This window comes from Tenebrio molitor, chromosome 1 (genome assembly GCF_963966145.1).
Source record: "Tenebrio molitor chromosome 1, icTenMoli1.1, whole genome shotgun sequence".
NCBI classification, from domain to species: Eukaryota; Metazoa; Arthropoda; class Insecta; order Coleoptera; family Tenebrionidae; genus Tenebrio; species Tenebrio molitor.
Window position 1 is genome coordinate 5,178,112 of NC_091046.1, and position 13,458 is coordinate 5,191,569.

General features: G+C 42.6%; 3 protein-coding genes across 3 annotated transcripts; 2 read left to right on the forward strand and 1 right to left on the reverse strand.

Annotated features, from left to right (window-relative positions):
- Window positions 1-1,679: 1,679 nt before the first annotated feature.
- LOC138133459 (IWS1-like protein) lies at window positions 1,680-5,424 on the reverse strand. Its single transcript, XM_069051397.1, has 7 exons — window positions 5,248-5,424; window positions 3,756-5,160; window positions 3,549-3,702; window positions 2,703-2,915; window positions 2,362-2,645; window positions 2,195-2,306; window positions 1,680-2,142 (listed from the first exon to the last, which is right to left on the reverse strand). The coding sequence occupies exons 1-7, from the start codon at window positions 5,261-5,263 to the stop codon at window positions 2,020-2,022; spliced, it is 2,307 nt and encodes a 768-aa protein (XP_068907498.1). The 5' UTR covers window positions 5,264-5,424; the 3' UTR covers window positions 1,680-2,019.
- Window positions 5,425-5,472: 48 nt separating this feature from the next.
- AspRS (aspartyl-tRNA synthetase) lies at window positions 5,473-8,029 on the forward strand. The gene is made up of 8 exons (XM_069051512.1): window positions 5,473-5,585; window positions 5,718-5,874; window positions 5,928-6,186; window positions 6,237-6,414; window positions 6,464-6,692; window positions 6,740-6,974; window positions 7,366-7,748; window positions 7,796-8,029. Exons 2-8 carry the CDS (start codon window positions 5,727-5,729, stop codon window positions 7,957-7,959), a joined length of 1,596 nt encoding a protein of 531 aa, XP_068907613.1. The 5' UTR covers window positions 5,473-5,585; window positions 5,718-5,726; the 3' UTR covers window positions 7,960-8,029.
- Window positions 8,030-8,953: 924 nt separating this feature from the next.
- GCS2alpha (glucosidase 2 subunit alpha) lies at window positions 8,954-13,437 on the forward strand. Its single transcript, XM_069051384.1, has 13 exons — window positions 8,954-9,072; window positions 9,256-9,345; window positions 9,400-9,636; window positions 9,685-9,861; window positions 9,916-10,206; window positions 10,467-10,716; window positions 10,770-11,097; window positions 11,151-11,389; window positions 11,444-11,698; window positions 12,325-12,729; window positions 12,778-12,891; window positions 12,944-13,154; window positions 13,209-13,437. The coding sequence occupies exons 1-13, from the start codon at window positions 9,056-9,058 to the stop codon at window positions 13,316-13,318; spliced, it is 2,724 nt and encodes a 907-aa protein (XP_068907485.1). The 5' UTR covers window positions 8,954-9,055; the 3' UTR covers window positions 13,319-13,437.
- Window positions 13,438-13,458: the final 21 nt, after the last annotated feature.

Below are 13,458 nucleotides of genomic sequence, written 5' to 3' on the forward strand. Positions count from 1 at the left end.
ATTCATACATAATAAATGCTGAAAATGTTTTCCTTGGCCAGCCGATAAATTCAGAAATCAAAAGAACTAACTGGACGAGTCATGGCAGCTAGTGTCCAAATTCAGAAAGATCGTGAAGTTTTTTCAAAAGTCCGTGGATCAATGGCGCAGAGGGGCACAAGCGTGTATCACGCATCAAGGACAACATTTTCAGCATTTACTGAGAATAAGGTACGCTAAAAGTAAAAGTGCTTTGTCGTACGTCATACGTTTTTCCGAGACAATTCAGTGTCAGTGTCAAATTTCTTGCGTGATAATTGTTTTCGTTGTAGCTTTTTTACCATTTCACTTTCATTTGCTCTTCATTAGCGTCGACCACGGGCCGGAATGGGATGAATTTTGAATTTTTAAATTCACAATTTCAGCCAGTGGAAATCGTCTTCAAATGTCTTGGTGGTTTACGGCTTAAAATATTTCCGCCTATTTTGATTACACCTGTATATAATTGATTTCATATAAGTGTTCATCAAGTGAGCTGTGCATTTGTAAAAGCACCTTTAATTTAGTTACATTACAAAAGTCACATTTATGAAGGTCATGTCCAATAAATCTTTACTTGGTAAAAATACAAAGACAAAAACAAATAAAAATTATTTTAATTTAATCAGTAAAAAGACGTAACATTGCTTTTGAAATCAGCAATGTTAAAATGGACAAAAACTAAAAAATTAGTCAAATCGGGTTCGCGCAGAGCAAGCAACTTTGAAAGTTAAAGTCACTAGCTTTAGCTTTACTACCAACAGAAAATCAGATTTTCATGGCTTGCTTAGATGCACATTTATATGAAATTGAGTATATAAATGTTTGTGATTTTTGGTTGGCAACATATTTGAATTTTTATGTTGGCATGCTGTACAGTGTACTTTCAAATTCAAATGTTTCAAACCAAAAGACAAAAAAATTAAAGCTGTGGCCAATCGCACATTAACACAAACTTCAAAACCTAACGTAAAGAAATGAATCAAGGGATGAGAAAATGACATTGTGATGATGAGGCTTGCCAATTTTTTTGATATGCCATGATGCCAACATTGCCAACCCAAATATTTGCTTCAATCATTTGGTATTCAAATTTCAAACAGCTGATCCGTGATCTGTAACCCACACTTCACAATCGACTCTTCAACGCCAAATTTCAGGATAAATTTAAATGAACACCGACATTACTTCGTTGTTACCTCTACCTTCCTCTACCTACCTCGACACGTTAATCAACGTAAAAATCTCACTGTCAATAAATTGCTGTGTAAACGCTGTGCCAAAATCAAAAAACCATTGTGGTGCAAATAACACACATTTTTCATGACATTTCCTACTTCTTATCACAGTGACAGATAAGTTTTAAGGAAAAACACCTTTTCCATATATTATTGCAAATTTTATTAGTCGTTGGCGCTGCAATAACGTTGTGGCTTTGATTGGCAGTAAAGTCACTGGATAAGATCTTATCTAGTGATTTTAGTTGACAGCATCTGGATGTATGGGTGTTTGATTTACTTCTGCGTCCACCCATATTTACCACTAACCAACATAAATATGGTTTTTTACATTAACTTGCCGTACCAAAACGTTTTCTTTTTCGAGATAATGAAAAAAGTAATTCTCTACCTTCTCCGGTTTTGATGTATTGAACCCAGTCGTAACTTTGTACAAAATTTATTTAATTTATAATTACTACAATTAAAACAAGCAGCTCAAATAATTTTTACAACCAATCACATCGTTTTTAGGTAGAACACAAAGTAGATTCATTAGCAAATCGTGACATAAATAGGTAACAATCGAGAATTCCAGTGTTCATCATGAGTTTGTATAAATAAAACTATTTTTGCTAAGTCTTACAGACCTTTCGAAAATTTAAACGAGCTTAAAACAGTAATTATCTGCGGCTACTGTTAAATACTTAGTACATACAATAAACAAAGTCTTTAAAATACAATATTTCGTTATTTCCTACATAATCTCCTGTGATCTTGTAATTTACAATGCCATGTTTCTTCCTTCGATTGATATTTCCACCGCCCGCCTCGGTTGTTTCATTCTCTTCCCGTCCAAAAAGTTCTTGTAGTGTTTTTCAAATCTGTTCATCTGTTTCTTCGTTGACTGAAAAGTACAAAAATAATAACACCACCAAGTCACGAACAAGTCAACTTACTCTACTGATGTCGACTTCTGATGTCCACTTAGGCCGCACCAGATAATCTTTGTTGGAAGGCATCGGAACCCTAGCTCTTGCGACCCACCCTTTATCTCCAGGTCTCAAAGGTCTAGGAAATTCCACAAATTAAACAAATTCGTACACGACAAATCGCCGAAACTCACTTTCCCTCCGAGTTCAGAGCTTTATTCAGCTCCTTCCTCTCAGACGACGACTGTTGCTCGTGTCTTCCTTTTTTGGGTAATTGTTCCAAGTCTCTTTGCAGACGCTCTTCGCGCGTCATCGCTTTGAAATCGGCCGAAAGATTGAAGATGGGCCTGGCCCACTCGCTTATCAATTTCCCGGCTCTTTCTTTGTTCTCTTTAGTCTCTTTGGGGTGTTTGTACAAGTACATCACAGCTTTGCCGATTCCGGAGTGTTTCAATGTGGACTGGTCGACTTTGGGGAACTGGTTCAAAAACAAAATTATTTTTCGTGTCTTTCATTTATGTATGTTGCCACATACGTCTGCCAGAAGTTTCAAAATTGCTTCTCTCACTTGAAGGGAGGGCATGGAACGGTCAGGCATCGGGGCCAGCCAATCGGTGAGGACGCTGAGGACGTTGTGTTCTATGAATGCGAGCTGCAAGTCGTGCTTCTTCAGCTGGGACATCACTTTGTGTAACATACCGATCTTCTTAGTGGCAGGTTGCGATAGCTGGTTCAGTCTTCTGTCATCCTAAAATATATACTTTTTAAAAACTAGCGGGTGAATTTCAGTGAATTCTCCAACTGAAGATTGCAAGTTCAACTCTTCTCTTGACAAGATTTTATTTCTTTAGGCGCACCACATACATTTTATTCCCGGGCAGTGAATTAGTTTCATGCGACACGCTGAAACCGTTCGCATCACGCTAAAATCGTTCGCAGCAAGCTAAAATCTCAAAATCAATTACGAGCGTCATAGAAGTTTTCACTTCCGTCGTGCGGTCTTAAGCACACACGCTTTTTTTTATTTTTTACTAGCATTAGTTTCTGGAGCGATTAAATTTTCTTAGAAGAGTACATTTATGCACTATCGCAAATTATTCTACTTTGGGATGCCTTCTACACAACCGCTCCGAATTTTTGCTACAGAAATACTTCCGACTTGTTTCGTCACTACTCAGCCCTCTCGCAAGATGGTACTATGGCTTTTACTAGTAGTTGCGTAAACGAAACACTCTATCAGTGAAAACCTCATCAAAATACGTTGAGTAGTTTTTTAGTTATAAGTGTTAAGAGATACATACGTAGATATAAATTTTGCAATATGTTGGATGATGTGTACAAAAACGGAAAAAAGCTACAATATTCTAAACCTTGCGCCTACCTCTGCTGCATTTCTCATGTCCGCCAACAGTTGCGCTATTATGTCGTCGTTGTCGTTTATAATGTCGATATCTTTCCGTTTACGCCTTTTGGACTGTTCTTCACGCTTCCGTTGTAACATCGCTTCAAAATCTGACAAACCATCATTTCCATCACTAGCAACACGCAAGATTAACAAAACAATTTCGATGTAGAATCTAACGCTTACTGATTCCGTCTGTCTATATCGTCATCGGAATCTTCTGAAACATCTGGAACGACTTCAGTTGCGGTCTGTTCTAACTGTTCTTCTGCCGCCTTAACATCTGAAGGGCCCGCCCCTTCGTCGTCGCTCACCATCGCCCTCTTCGCCTTCGTCGCTCCTCCTTCACCTTCATCTTCCGAATCCGAGACTAACCGCCTTTTACGGCCAACCGGTCCTTCACTCCCAGAACGCGATCCAGAGCGAGACCTCGATCTAGACTTGACGGAACCAGATCTGGACCTCGAGCGTGACTTTGATTTCCTCGAACCGGAACCCGATCGCGATCTAGACCTCGCCGATCCGGACCTGGATCGTCTCGAACCCGATCTGGACCTTCTGGAACCCGACCTGGATCTTCTCGAACCTGATCTAGACCTTCGCGAACCGGAACGCGATCTCGCGGAGCCCGATCGCGACCTTCTCGAACCAGACCTTGACCTTCTGGAACCCGACCTGGACCGTCTAGATCCAGATCTTGATCTTCTCGAGCCCGATCTAGACCTAGACCTTGACTTTCGCGAACCCGATCTAGACCTTGATTTTCGCGAACCCGATCTAGACCTTGATTTTCGCGAACCCGATCTAGATCTTGATTTTCTCGAACCCGATCTAGACCTTGATTTCCGTGAACCCGATCTAGATCTTGATTTTCGTGAACCCGATCTAGATCTTGATTTTCTCGAACCCGACCTAGACCTCGACTTTCTAGAACCCGATCTAGACCTAGCTGATCCAGACCTTGATCTTCTTGAGCCAGATCTCGATCGTGACCTTGACTTTGCAGATCTCGACCTCGAACGAGACTTCCTCGAACCCGATCTTGAACGAGCCGAAGCGGCGGATTTGGCCGATCCCGACCTCGAACGAGACTTCCTCGAACCCGACCTCGATCGCGATCCCTTCCTGGAACCTGAGGGGGTGCGCGGCGATCCCGACTTAGACCTGGATCTTGACTGTCTCTTCGCAACAGAGTTTGATCGGGATCTTGATCTGGACCTTGAGCGTGAAGCAGCTTTGGCGGAGCCTCTGCTGCCCGATCGAGAGCGTGAGCGTCCCGGCGACGCTGAACGTGATCTGGATCGTGAATGTGCGCTGGCAGACCTCGATCTTGAACGGGATTTACGTTCGTTATCGCTAGCAGCCGGAGAGCCGCTTCTTGATCTAGATTTTGAGTTTCTTGTAGCGTCGCCGTTTAGTTGAGGCGAACCCGATCGAGATCTGGACCGGGAGTGTGATTTGCGGGACCCAGATCCCGCAGAGTGAGCAGGAGAAGAGATCCCGTTGGCCACGGGTTCGCCTTTTTCGAGCGAGCGGGAACGCGATCGCCGGCTCAAAGCCGGCGAAGATGGCTCTTTAACCTCCGGTTCTTCTACAAAAACACGATTTTTGATACGTAATATAAAACCAAACAAAAACGTTGAAGTAATGATAATAAGAATAATGCATTAAGACTCACCTATTTCCATGTCCATATTTTACGCTTTCTCGAATATTCTTCTACGTAGCACGCTGGGATACCCTCCAAGGAAGTTACTTTACGTTAATAAATTGTAAAATTGTGATTATATCCGAGATATTTACACCAGTATTGAACACATTTATCAAGAAAAACATGCAATGACAGCCATTATGTACTTTTAGTTCTGGTAATGCTGCCAACCTTACCATCTGAATACACTAGAAATCAGAAGGACCAACATAATAGGCACAGATAACAGGTGACAGATGACAGACAAGTGACAGTTGGACACGAGTTACGATTGAGGTTTGGAAACCAAAGGAATTATAAACAGGGTATTTAATATTTAAATAATTTTGAAAGTAACAAATGTTCTATTTTATTATTAGTACCAAGTTTTTTTTGATGATTTATGGTTATTTCAATTGTGATGTAATTCGTTTTAATTGTGGTGTTAATTCGAACAGTAAACAAAAATGGTTGAAACGAAGCCGGTTGACACGTCGGAGAAGGGTGAAAGCAAAAAAGCGGCGAAAAAGGAAGCGAAGAAAGCAGAGAAAGCGGCGAAAAAGGCGGAACATAAGGTGGGAAAGGATCAGTCACAAAATACCGCTACGGAAGAGAGTAATTAAATTTGGCTATTTGTGATGCAATAATATGACACCATCTATTTATAGATGATGTCTCTGTGGGAAAATATGGTAATCTTCCCCTCATCCAGTCCAGCAACAAAAATCTGGATCGCACTTTTACTTATGTCAAGGACTTGGATAAGTCTCTCTCTGGCAAAGACATCTGGGTGAGAGGTAGGCTCCATGCAGTCAGAGCAAGAGGGAAACAATGTTTCATAGTCTTGAGACAAAGGGAGTTCACAGTTCAAGTCCTTGTGAATGTGTCTGAAGCTGTATCAAAGTCGATGGTGAAATTCTCCAGCAAGTAAATCAGCAATTTTTTGTTGTATTTAAAATCTAATTGGACAATTGCAGCATCACAAAAGAAAGCATAATCGACGTTGAAGCCAAAGTTGTTGAAGTGGCCACCCCCGTCGCCGGATGTTCTCAGCAAAACGTGGAACTGTTGGCATCCCAAATTTGGGTCGTATCAGCGTCAGCGCCGCAGCTCCCTCTGCAGATCGACGACGCAAGCAGACCGGAAAAAGCAGACGTGAGTTGCGCCAGTTTTCAAAAATTGCTGATCAAAATGACACACGCAGGACCCTGAAGGACTGAATATTAGGGTGAACCAGGACACTAGACTGGACAACAGGGTCCTGGATTTGCGCACGGCGACCAATCAAGCGATCTTCAGGCTGGAAGCGGGAGTTTGTCGCCTCTTCCGCGAAGTCTTGACGAATAAAGGATTTGTCGAGATACACACTCCGAAAATAATTCCGGCGGCGTCGGAAGGGGGCGCTAATGTCTTCACGGTCAGCTACTTCAAAGGTGGGTGATGATGTTTTCGGGGCTTGAAATTAACCGAGTTGATCCAGGTTCGGCGTATTTGGCTCAGAGTCCGCAACTGTATAAGCAGATGGCCATAGCGGCCGACTTTGACAAGGTCTTCACCATCGGCGCGGTGTTTAGAGCCGAGGACTCGAACACGCACAGACATCTGACGGAGTTCACCGGACTGGATTTGGAAATGGCCTTCAACTATCACTACCATGAAGTGATGCTGACAATCGGGAACCTCTTTACCGAGATTTTTAAAGGCTTGCGCGACCAGTAAGCTTCAAATTGATTTTTTCTATTTCAGTGTCACAATGAGTATTTTTTCTGATATCATTTGAACCTGAATCCATGTTTTGGGTCAAAATAAACCGTTAAGGGGGTGGATTATCACTGTAACATTTGGGAGACAATTTGAAATTTAATTTTCAATGATATGACATTTACCAATACCAACCCAAATCCATTAAAATAAAAGTCACTAGATAATCATCTTATATCTTAAAAAATGAAATTAATGAAGCCGAAATAGAAAAAATAGCATGTTACACTCATTTCACAAGACCTCTCGAATTCGCTACGCTCGTCGTGACCTAAACACTCTCGTTTGACCATAGCTGTCTTGTGTAACTCGTATAACAATATAACTATCTCTCTTTGTTGGAAGGTTTCGCAGAGAGATCGAAATCGTCGGTCAACAGTTCTCAGTCGACCCATTCACCTTCCTGGACCCTCCCCTAGTTCTCCAATACGAGGACGGCAGGAAACTTCTTGCGGAAGCTGGCGTGGAAGTAGGGCCCGAGGAAGATTTGAGCACCCCCGCCGAGAAGTTGCTGGGGCGCTTAGTCAAGGCCAAATACGATACCGATTTTTACATTTTGGACAAGTACCCGCTGGCTGTGAGGCCCTTCTATACCATGCCCGACCCCGACAACCCCAAACAGTCGAATTCGTACGACATGTTCATGAGGGGCGAGGAGATAATCAGTGGGGCTCAGCGTGTGCACGACCCTCAGTTGCTCACAGAACGCGCCAAGCATCACGGAATTGGTAATTTGTCCAATTAGAAAATACGAAAATTGTTATTTCTCTTTTAGACTTGAATAAAATCGCGTCTTATATTGACGCGTTCAAGTATGGATGTCCACCACATGCTGGGGGCGGAATTGGACTAGAAAGAGTCGTCATGCTTTATTTGGGTCTAGACAACATCAGGAAGACTGCGATGTTCCCGCGTGACCCAAAACGCATCACCCCTTAAATGGCCATCATGATCAACATGTTTTATAAGTTGCAAGTTGTGTTTGCATGTTTGGAATAAACAAAAAATATACTTTGTTTTTTATTTTATACAAAATAAACAAAAAAATTAATTGAATCTAGGTTTTGCCCATCTGATCTTCCAAAGCTTCTAAACATCCATCTAGCATCACTTTCTGTACAGTTTCACCCTTCTCAGCTAAAATCTCTTCAATGTTTCTCTTCCCATTTAAGTCAGTAAACCAGTTTAAGTTGTCAGCAATTAAATGGTTGTTGCTGCAGCCAGCACACTTAACAATTACAACTCCTTTTTGATATGCTACTTTGCTTATAAATTTAGAGTTCCTCGAGTTGCACACTTTACATGTAAAATTCAACATCAACTTTCCTTCTATCTTGGCAAGAGGTACTGAAGACGTTGTGTCAGATTCTGCTTCATTCTTCACTTTGCTGACATTCTGACTGCGATTTAGCCAAGAACTATGAATTTGTCTCGCGTTTTCTAAAGCGTAGAACTGGTTGCACTTTTGCATCGGTTTTTGGACCGTCACAAACGACGATTTTGCAACATGCTGCAGTAAATTACTAAGTCGTGATCTCCACGCCATTTTTATAATTGCAATTGTATTTATTGTTAATGTTTTACACCATTAATTTGGAAACTTGCAGTTCGTAAGGTTAACTTTAACATAACCTCCAATGTCAATGTCATAATTTAAAGCAATATTTATTCAAGGACAAGGTGGTACGGACAGTCCCGATTAAGTGAGTGCCGATGTTTTTAATGGGTTTTTTGAGTAATGAGGAGTTGATTAGATAAAATATAGTTAATTATTGTAGATTATTATTTGAACATTCATATTACCGCGTATTTCCTATTAACAACCAATGCCAAATAACCTCGTCATTAAAACTGTGATCTCAGACGTACGTGTTCGAAATCGAGACGGAACTCGTCGACATCATCAAATAAGATGAAATAGTAAAAGTACATCTGCACTATTTCAGACGGATGCGATTTGATTGGTTCTCATACTGCGGATATGCTATTGTAAAAAAAAGAACATCTGTCAAGTGTCAATCTTCCAATCGCCAACATGGCGTTAAATTTCAAGTAAGAACTTTAAGTTGTTTTATTATTTTTTAGCAAATGCTCATTAAAAGTCCTCATTCTGAATTATGAAATAATCATACAACTTGCAGGATGTCATGTTTGAAAAATGTTTGCTTGATATCGTAGCCTTTTGCCAATTCCAAGATACCGGTACTTTCGAATTTTACATTCACTTTTTTCCAGGTGTGCATATTTAACTTTGTTAATAATCGCGACCGCCACAGCTGTCGATAAAAACAATTTTAAGACATGCGATCAAAGTAGTTTCTGCAGGTGAGTAACACCGCCCCCAACGTCAACCCCACACTCACCAAAATCGGTTCGTAGGCGATTAAGAGCAACCAAGGATGGAGACAACTCCTACGTTTTAAACTTAGACACTTTACACGTTTCTGATAACGCGGTCGAAGCTGAACTGAAAAATGTCGAAGCTGACGCCTCTTTCAAGTTCATCTTGACGTCGCTCTCTGGAAGCATATTCCGTGTGTTCATTGACGAGGTAAAACCGTTGCATCCGCGCTACCAAGTGCAGGGAGCGCTAAATGGAGAACCTCAAGTTGCAAAGTAATTGTGACTGTCAGCAATTTAGGATCTTAATGTGACAATTTGTAGGTTGGAAGTGCTCGAGCGTACTAAAGAGAAGGTCACGGTGCGTTCTGGCGACAACAAAGCTGTCATCACCGCCAGTCCCATTAAGATCGAGTTCTACAAAAATGACGTTCTTGTCGCTGTTGTCAATGAGAAGGGTCTGTTCAGTATGGAGCACCTTCGCACCAAAACTCCAGAAGGGTCAGTTTTTAGTGTTGCATAAAGAGGTGAAATCGTGAATGTTGTGTATAATAGGGAAGGAGACGCAGATCAACAACTTAAAGAGGATCCAGGCGCTTGGGAAGAGAATTTCAAGTCCCATCACGATAGCAAACCTAGAGGACCTGAGGCGATTGGCGTCGACGTCACGTTCCCGGGGGCTTTGCGCATTTATGGTTTGCCCGAACACGCAGATAGGCTAGCTTTGAGGAGCACTGGTCCAGGTGGTCTCGACCCCTACCGTTTGTACAATTTGGACGTGTTTGAGTATGAAATGGACTCCACTATGGCGGTTTATGGGGCTGTTCCAGTGGTTTATGCGCACTCGTAAGTTTAAACTTTACCTTATCGCTCTTTTATCCCTGTTTTATTATTTGATAAAGGAATGTTGTGCAATTCAGAGTAAAATGAAAATGTCGGTAAGTCAGTTATCTAATTTATCGACCGAGCATTATTTCCGTCAAATCCCATTTTTATGAAATAAAATGAAGAAATTTTTATTTATTTGTGAAATATAGTTGTTTAAAACGAATTTGGGGACATGGAATGGAAAAAAAGATTAATAAATTCAACATTTTTTATTGTAGTGATAAAAACACAGTTGGTGTGTTCTGGCACAACGCTGCGGAAACCTGGGTAGACATAGGCAACAGCAAAGACACCAACGTCGTCTCGTCCATCGTAAACCTGGTGTCTGGTCATAAACCTGAAAATACAGTTGACGCCCACTTCATGAGCGAGAGCGGAGTTTTTGACTTGTTCGTCTTGATGGGACCCACTCCGAAAGACGCCGTGAAACAATACGCCTCCCTGACTGGAGTTGCCCCTCTTCCGCAGGTACCCAAACGTGCAGAAATCGTCATCGTCGACTCTAACCCTTCACTCTTCAGTACTTCACGCTGGGGTATCATCAGTGTCGGTGGAACTACAACGACGAAGACGACGTGATCAATGTGGTCGACAACTTCGACAGTAACGATTTGCCGGTGGACGTCATGTGGTTAGATATCGAGTACACGGATGGTAAAAAGTACTTCACTTGGGACCCGATCAAGTTCGCCCACCCTAACGCGATGATCACCAATTTGACTTCAACCGGTCGGAAATTGGTCGTGATCATTGACCCCCACATCAAGAGAGAATCTGGTTATTTCCTCCACGAAGACTGTCTAGCCAACGATTATTACGTTAAGAACAAAGACGGAAACGTTTACGAAGGTACAAACGCGACCGTTTTTCTCTACAGCGTTACTGATTCGCTCTTCTTGAAGGATGGTGTTGGCCCGGCTCCAGCAGCTACCCCGACCTGCTCGACCCGAAAGTGCAAGACTACTACAAGGCCCTCTACAGCTTGGACAAGTTCAAAGGTACCACTTCTGACGTTAACATTTGGAACGACATGAACGAACCCTCTGTGTTCAACGGTCCCGAGATCACGATGCCCAAAGACTGTCTCCACCACGGCGGATGGGAACACAGACACATTCACAACATTTACGCCTTGTTATATGTATTTTTTCAACACTTGCAGACACAACCAATCTGATCTGTGTCACTTTCACAGACCCAAATCACCTACGAAGGTCTGCTGAAGCGGTCCAGCGACAGGAGACCCTTCATTCTGACACGAGGTCATTTCGCGGGATCTCAGAGGTTCGCGGCCGTCTGGACCGGAGACAACGCGGCCGAATGGTCTCACCTGCAAGCTAGCCTGCCCATGTGCCTGTCTGAAGCAGTGGGCGGGATCAGTTTCTGCGGTGCTGACATCGGAGGGTTCTTCAACAATCCGGATCAGGAGTTGCTGCAAAGGTGGTATCAGGTACGTGTGGGGTGAAGAAAAATAGGGCAAAGGTTGTGAGGGCGTCTTTGCTTTCGCACTGCGTCATAAATGGGAGAGGGGGATTGACAGTGTAGCATATTTTGCTGCTGTCACTTTAGAGTGTAACTCGTTAGTGTTAAAATGAAATATAACATTAAAAAAAAAATTTGGAAGCCAGGTGGTCGTGTAAAAGAAAAATTCGGTCTAGGAATAAGAGTAAAAAAACCAAGAAAAAAGATCAAAAGGATTTTTTATGAGATGTCGCTGATTTTATTGCTCAAATCGCTCGGCGGCGCTGTCGGTTTTTATAAATCGATGACACTTTTTATTTTAACTGGTTTGTGTGAGATGTGTTGTGATGATTTAAACAATTAAAGTTGTAACAAATATTTAGATTATTACCTGGTAAGGTTTTTATTAGGCATTTTATATGACATTAAACAACATATAACACAGCGCCACTAAGCGAGTCCATTGTTGTTTGCTAACAAAAACAGAAGAAACGAGATTATAGTCGAAATTCCTCGAGATCAACCAAATTCCTGTACGAATCAATCCAAGAATCGAATTTGTTTCTCACGACCAACTGGTCCTTCACGTTAGTGTAACGTAAATTGTCACTTTAGACCGGCGTGTGGCTGCCCTTCTACCGTGCCCACGCCCACATCGACACCAGACGCCGTGAGCCCTACCTCTTCAACGAAGACGTGCGAACCCGCATAAGAAACGCGTTGAGGCTGCGATATACCCTGTTGTCCCTGTGGTACACCCTATTCCGAGAACACGAAACTACGGGAGAACCCGTCATCAGACCCCTCTTCTATCAGTATCCCAACGACCCTAACGTTGTCGACATCGACAACGAAGTTCTCGTCGGGAGCAGCATCTTGGCTCGTCCTGTGACCGAGTCGGGGGTGTCTTCGGTGAACGTGTACCTGCCAGGTGGTCCCGACGAGTTCTGGTACGACATCGAAGATTTCAAGCAGTATCAAGGAACAGGAGTCACTAACATTCCCGTGACCCTGGACAAGGTGACCGAGAGAAAAATTCAAAAATTTGTGCTGATCGTTGTTTTGTAGAATCCCGCGTTTTACAGAGGGGGTAGCATCGTTCCCAGGAAGGACAGGCCGAGGAGGGCCTCCACTCTCACCCACCACGACCCGTACACACTCTACGTGGCTCTCGACAGCAACGTAACTACTGTGCGTTTTGTTTTCTTCTCTTTGTGAATGTTTGTTGTTGCAGAAATCTGCGTCAGGTACTTTGTACGTCGACGACGGTGAAAGTTACAACTATCGCAACAAGAAATATTTGTACTTGCATTTCGAATTTAAAGACAACACTTTGACCAGCAGCTTGATCGACAAGACTGATTTCCCCACCGACGCTTGGATCGAGAGGGTGGTGATTTTGGGGCCACCTGCAAAAATAACCAAAGCGAAGATCACCAGCAAGAGTAGGAGTGCGGGTGGTCGAGTTTGGGGAGCGAGACTGACCGGATTTGTTTCAGGTTTGGGGAGTGTGGGTTTGGAGACTTCGTACGACGGGGAAGGTCGGTCGTTGACGGTGCGTAAGCCAGGGGTCAACATCAGAGAGCCGTTCACGTTGAAGCTGCTTTAAATGATAGTAATAGTAGAAGCTGTTCGGTTAGTTATTTAATACGTAGTAGAACTATTGTTTGTGATACTTTGATCGTTGTGCTCCATTTTCAGTCGATATTAATTAAACCTGAAGGTGAAGTAGGTTTGTTATTTATCCTG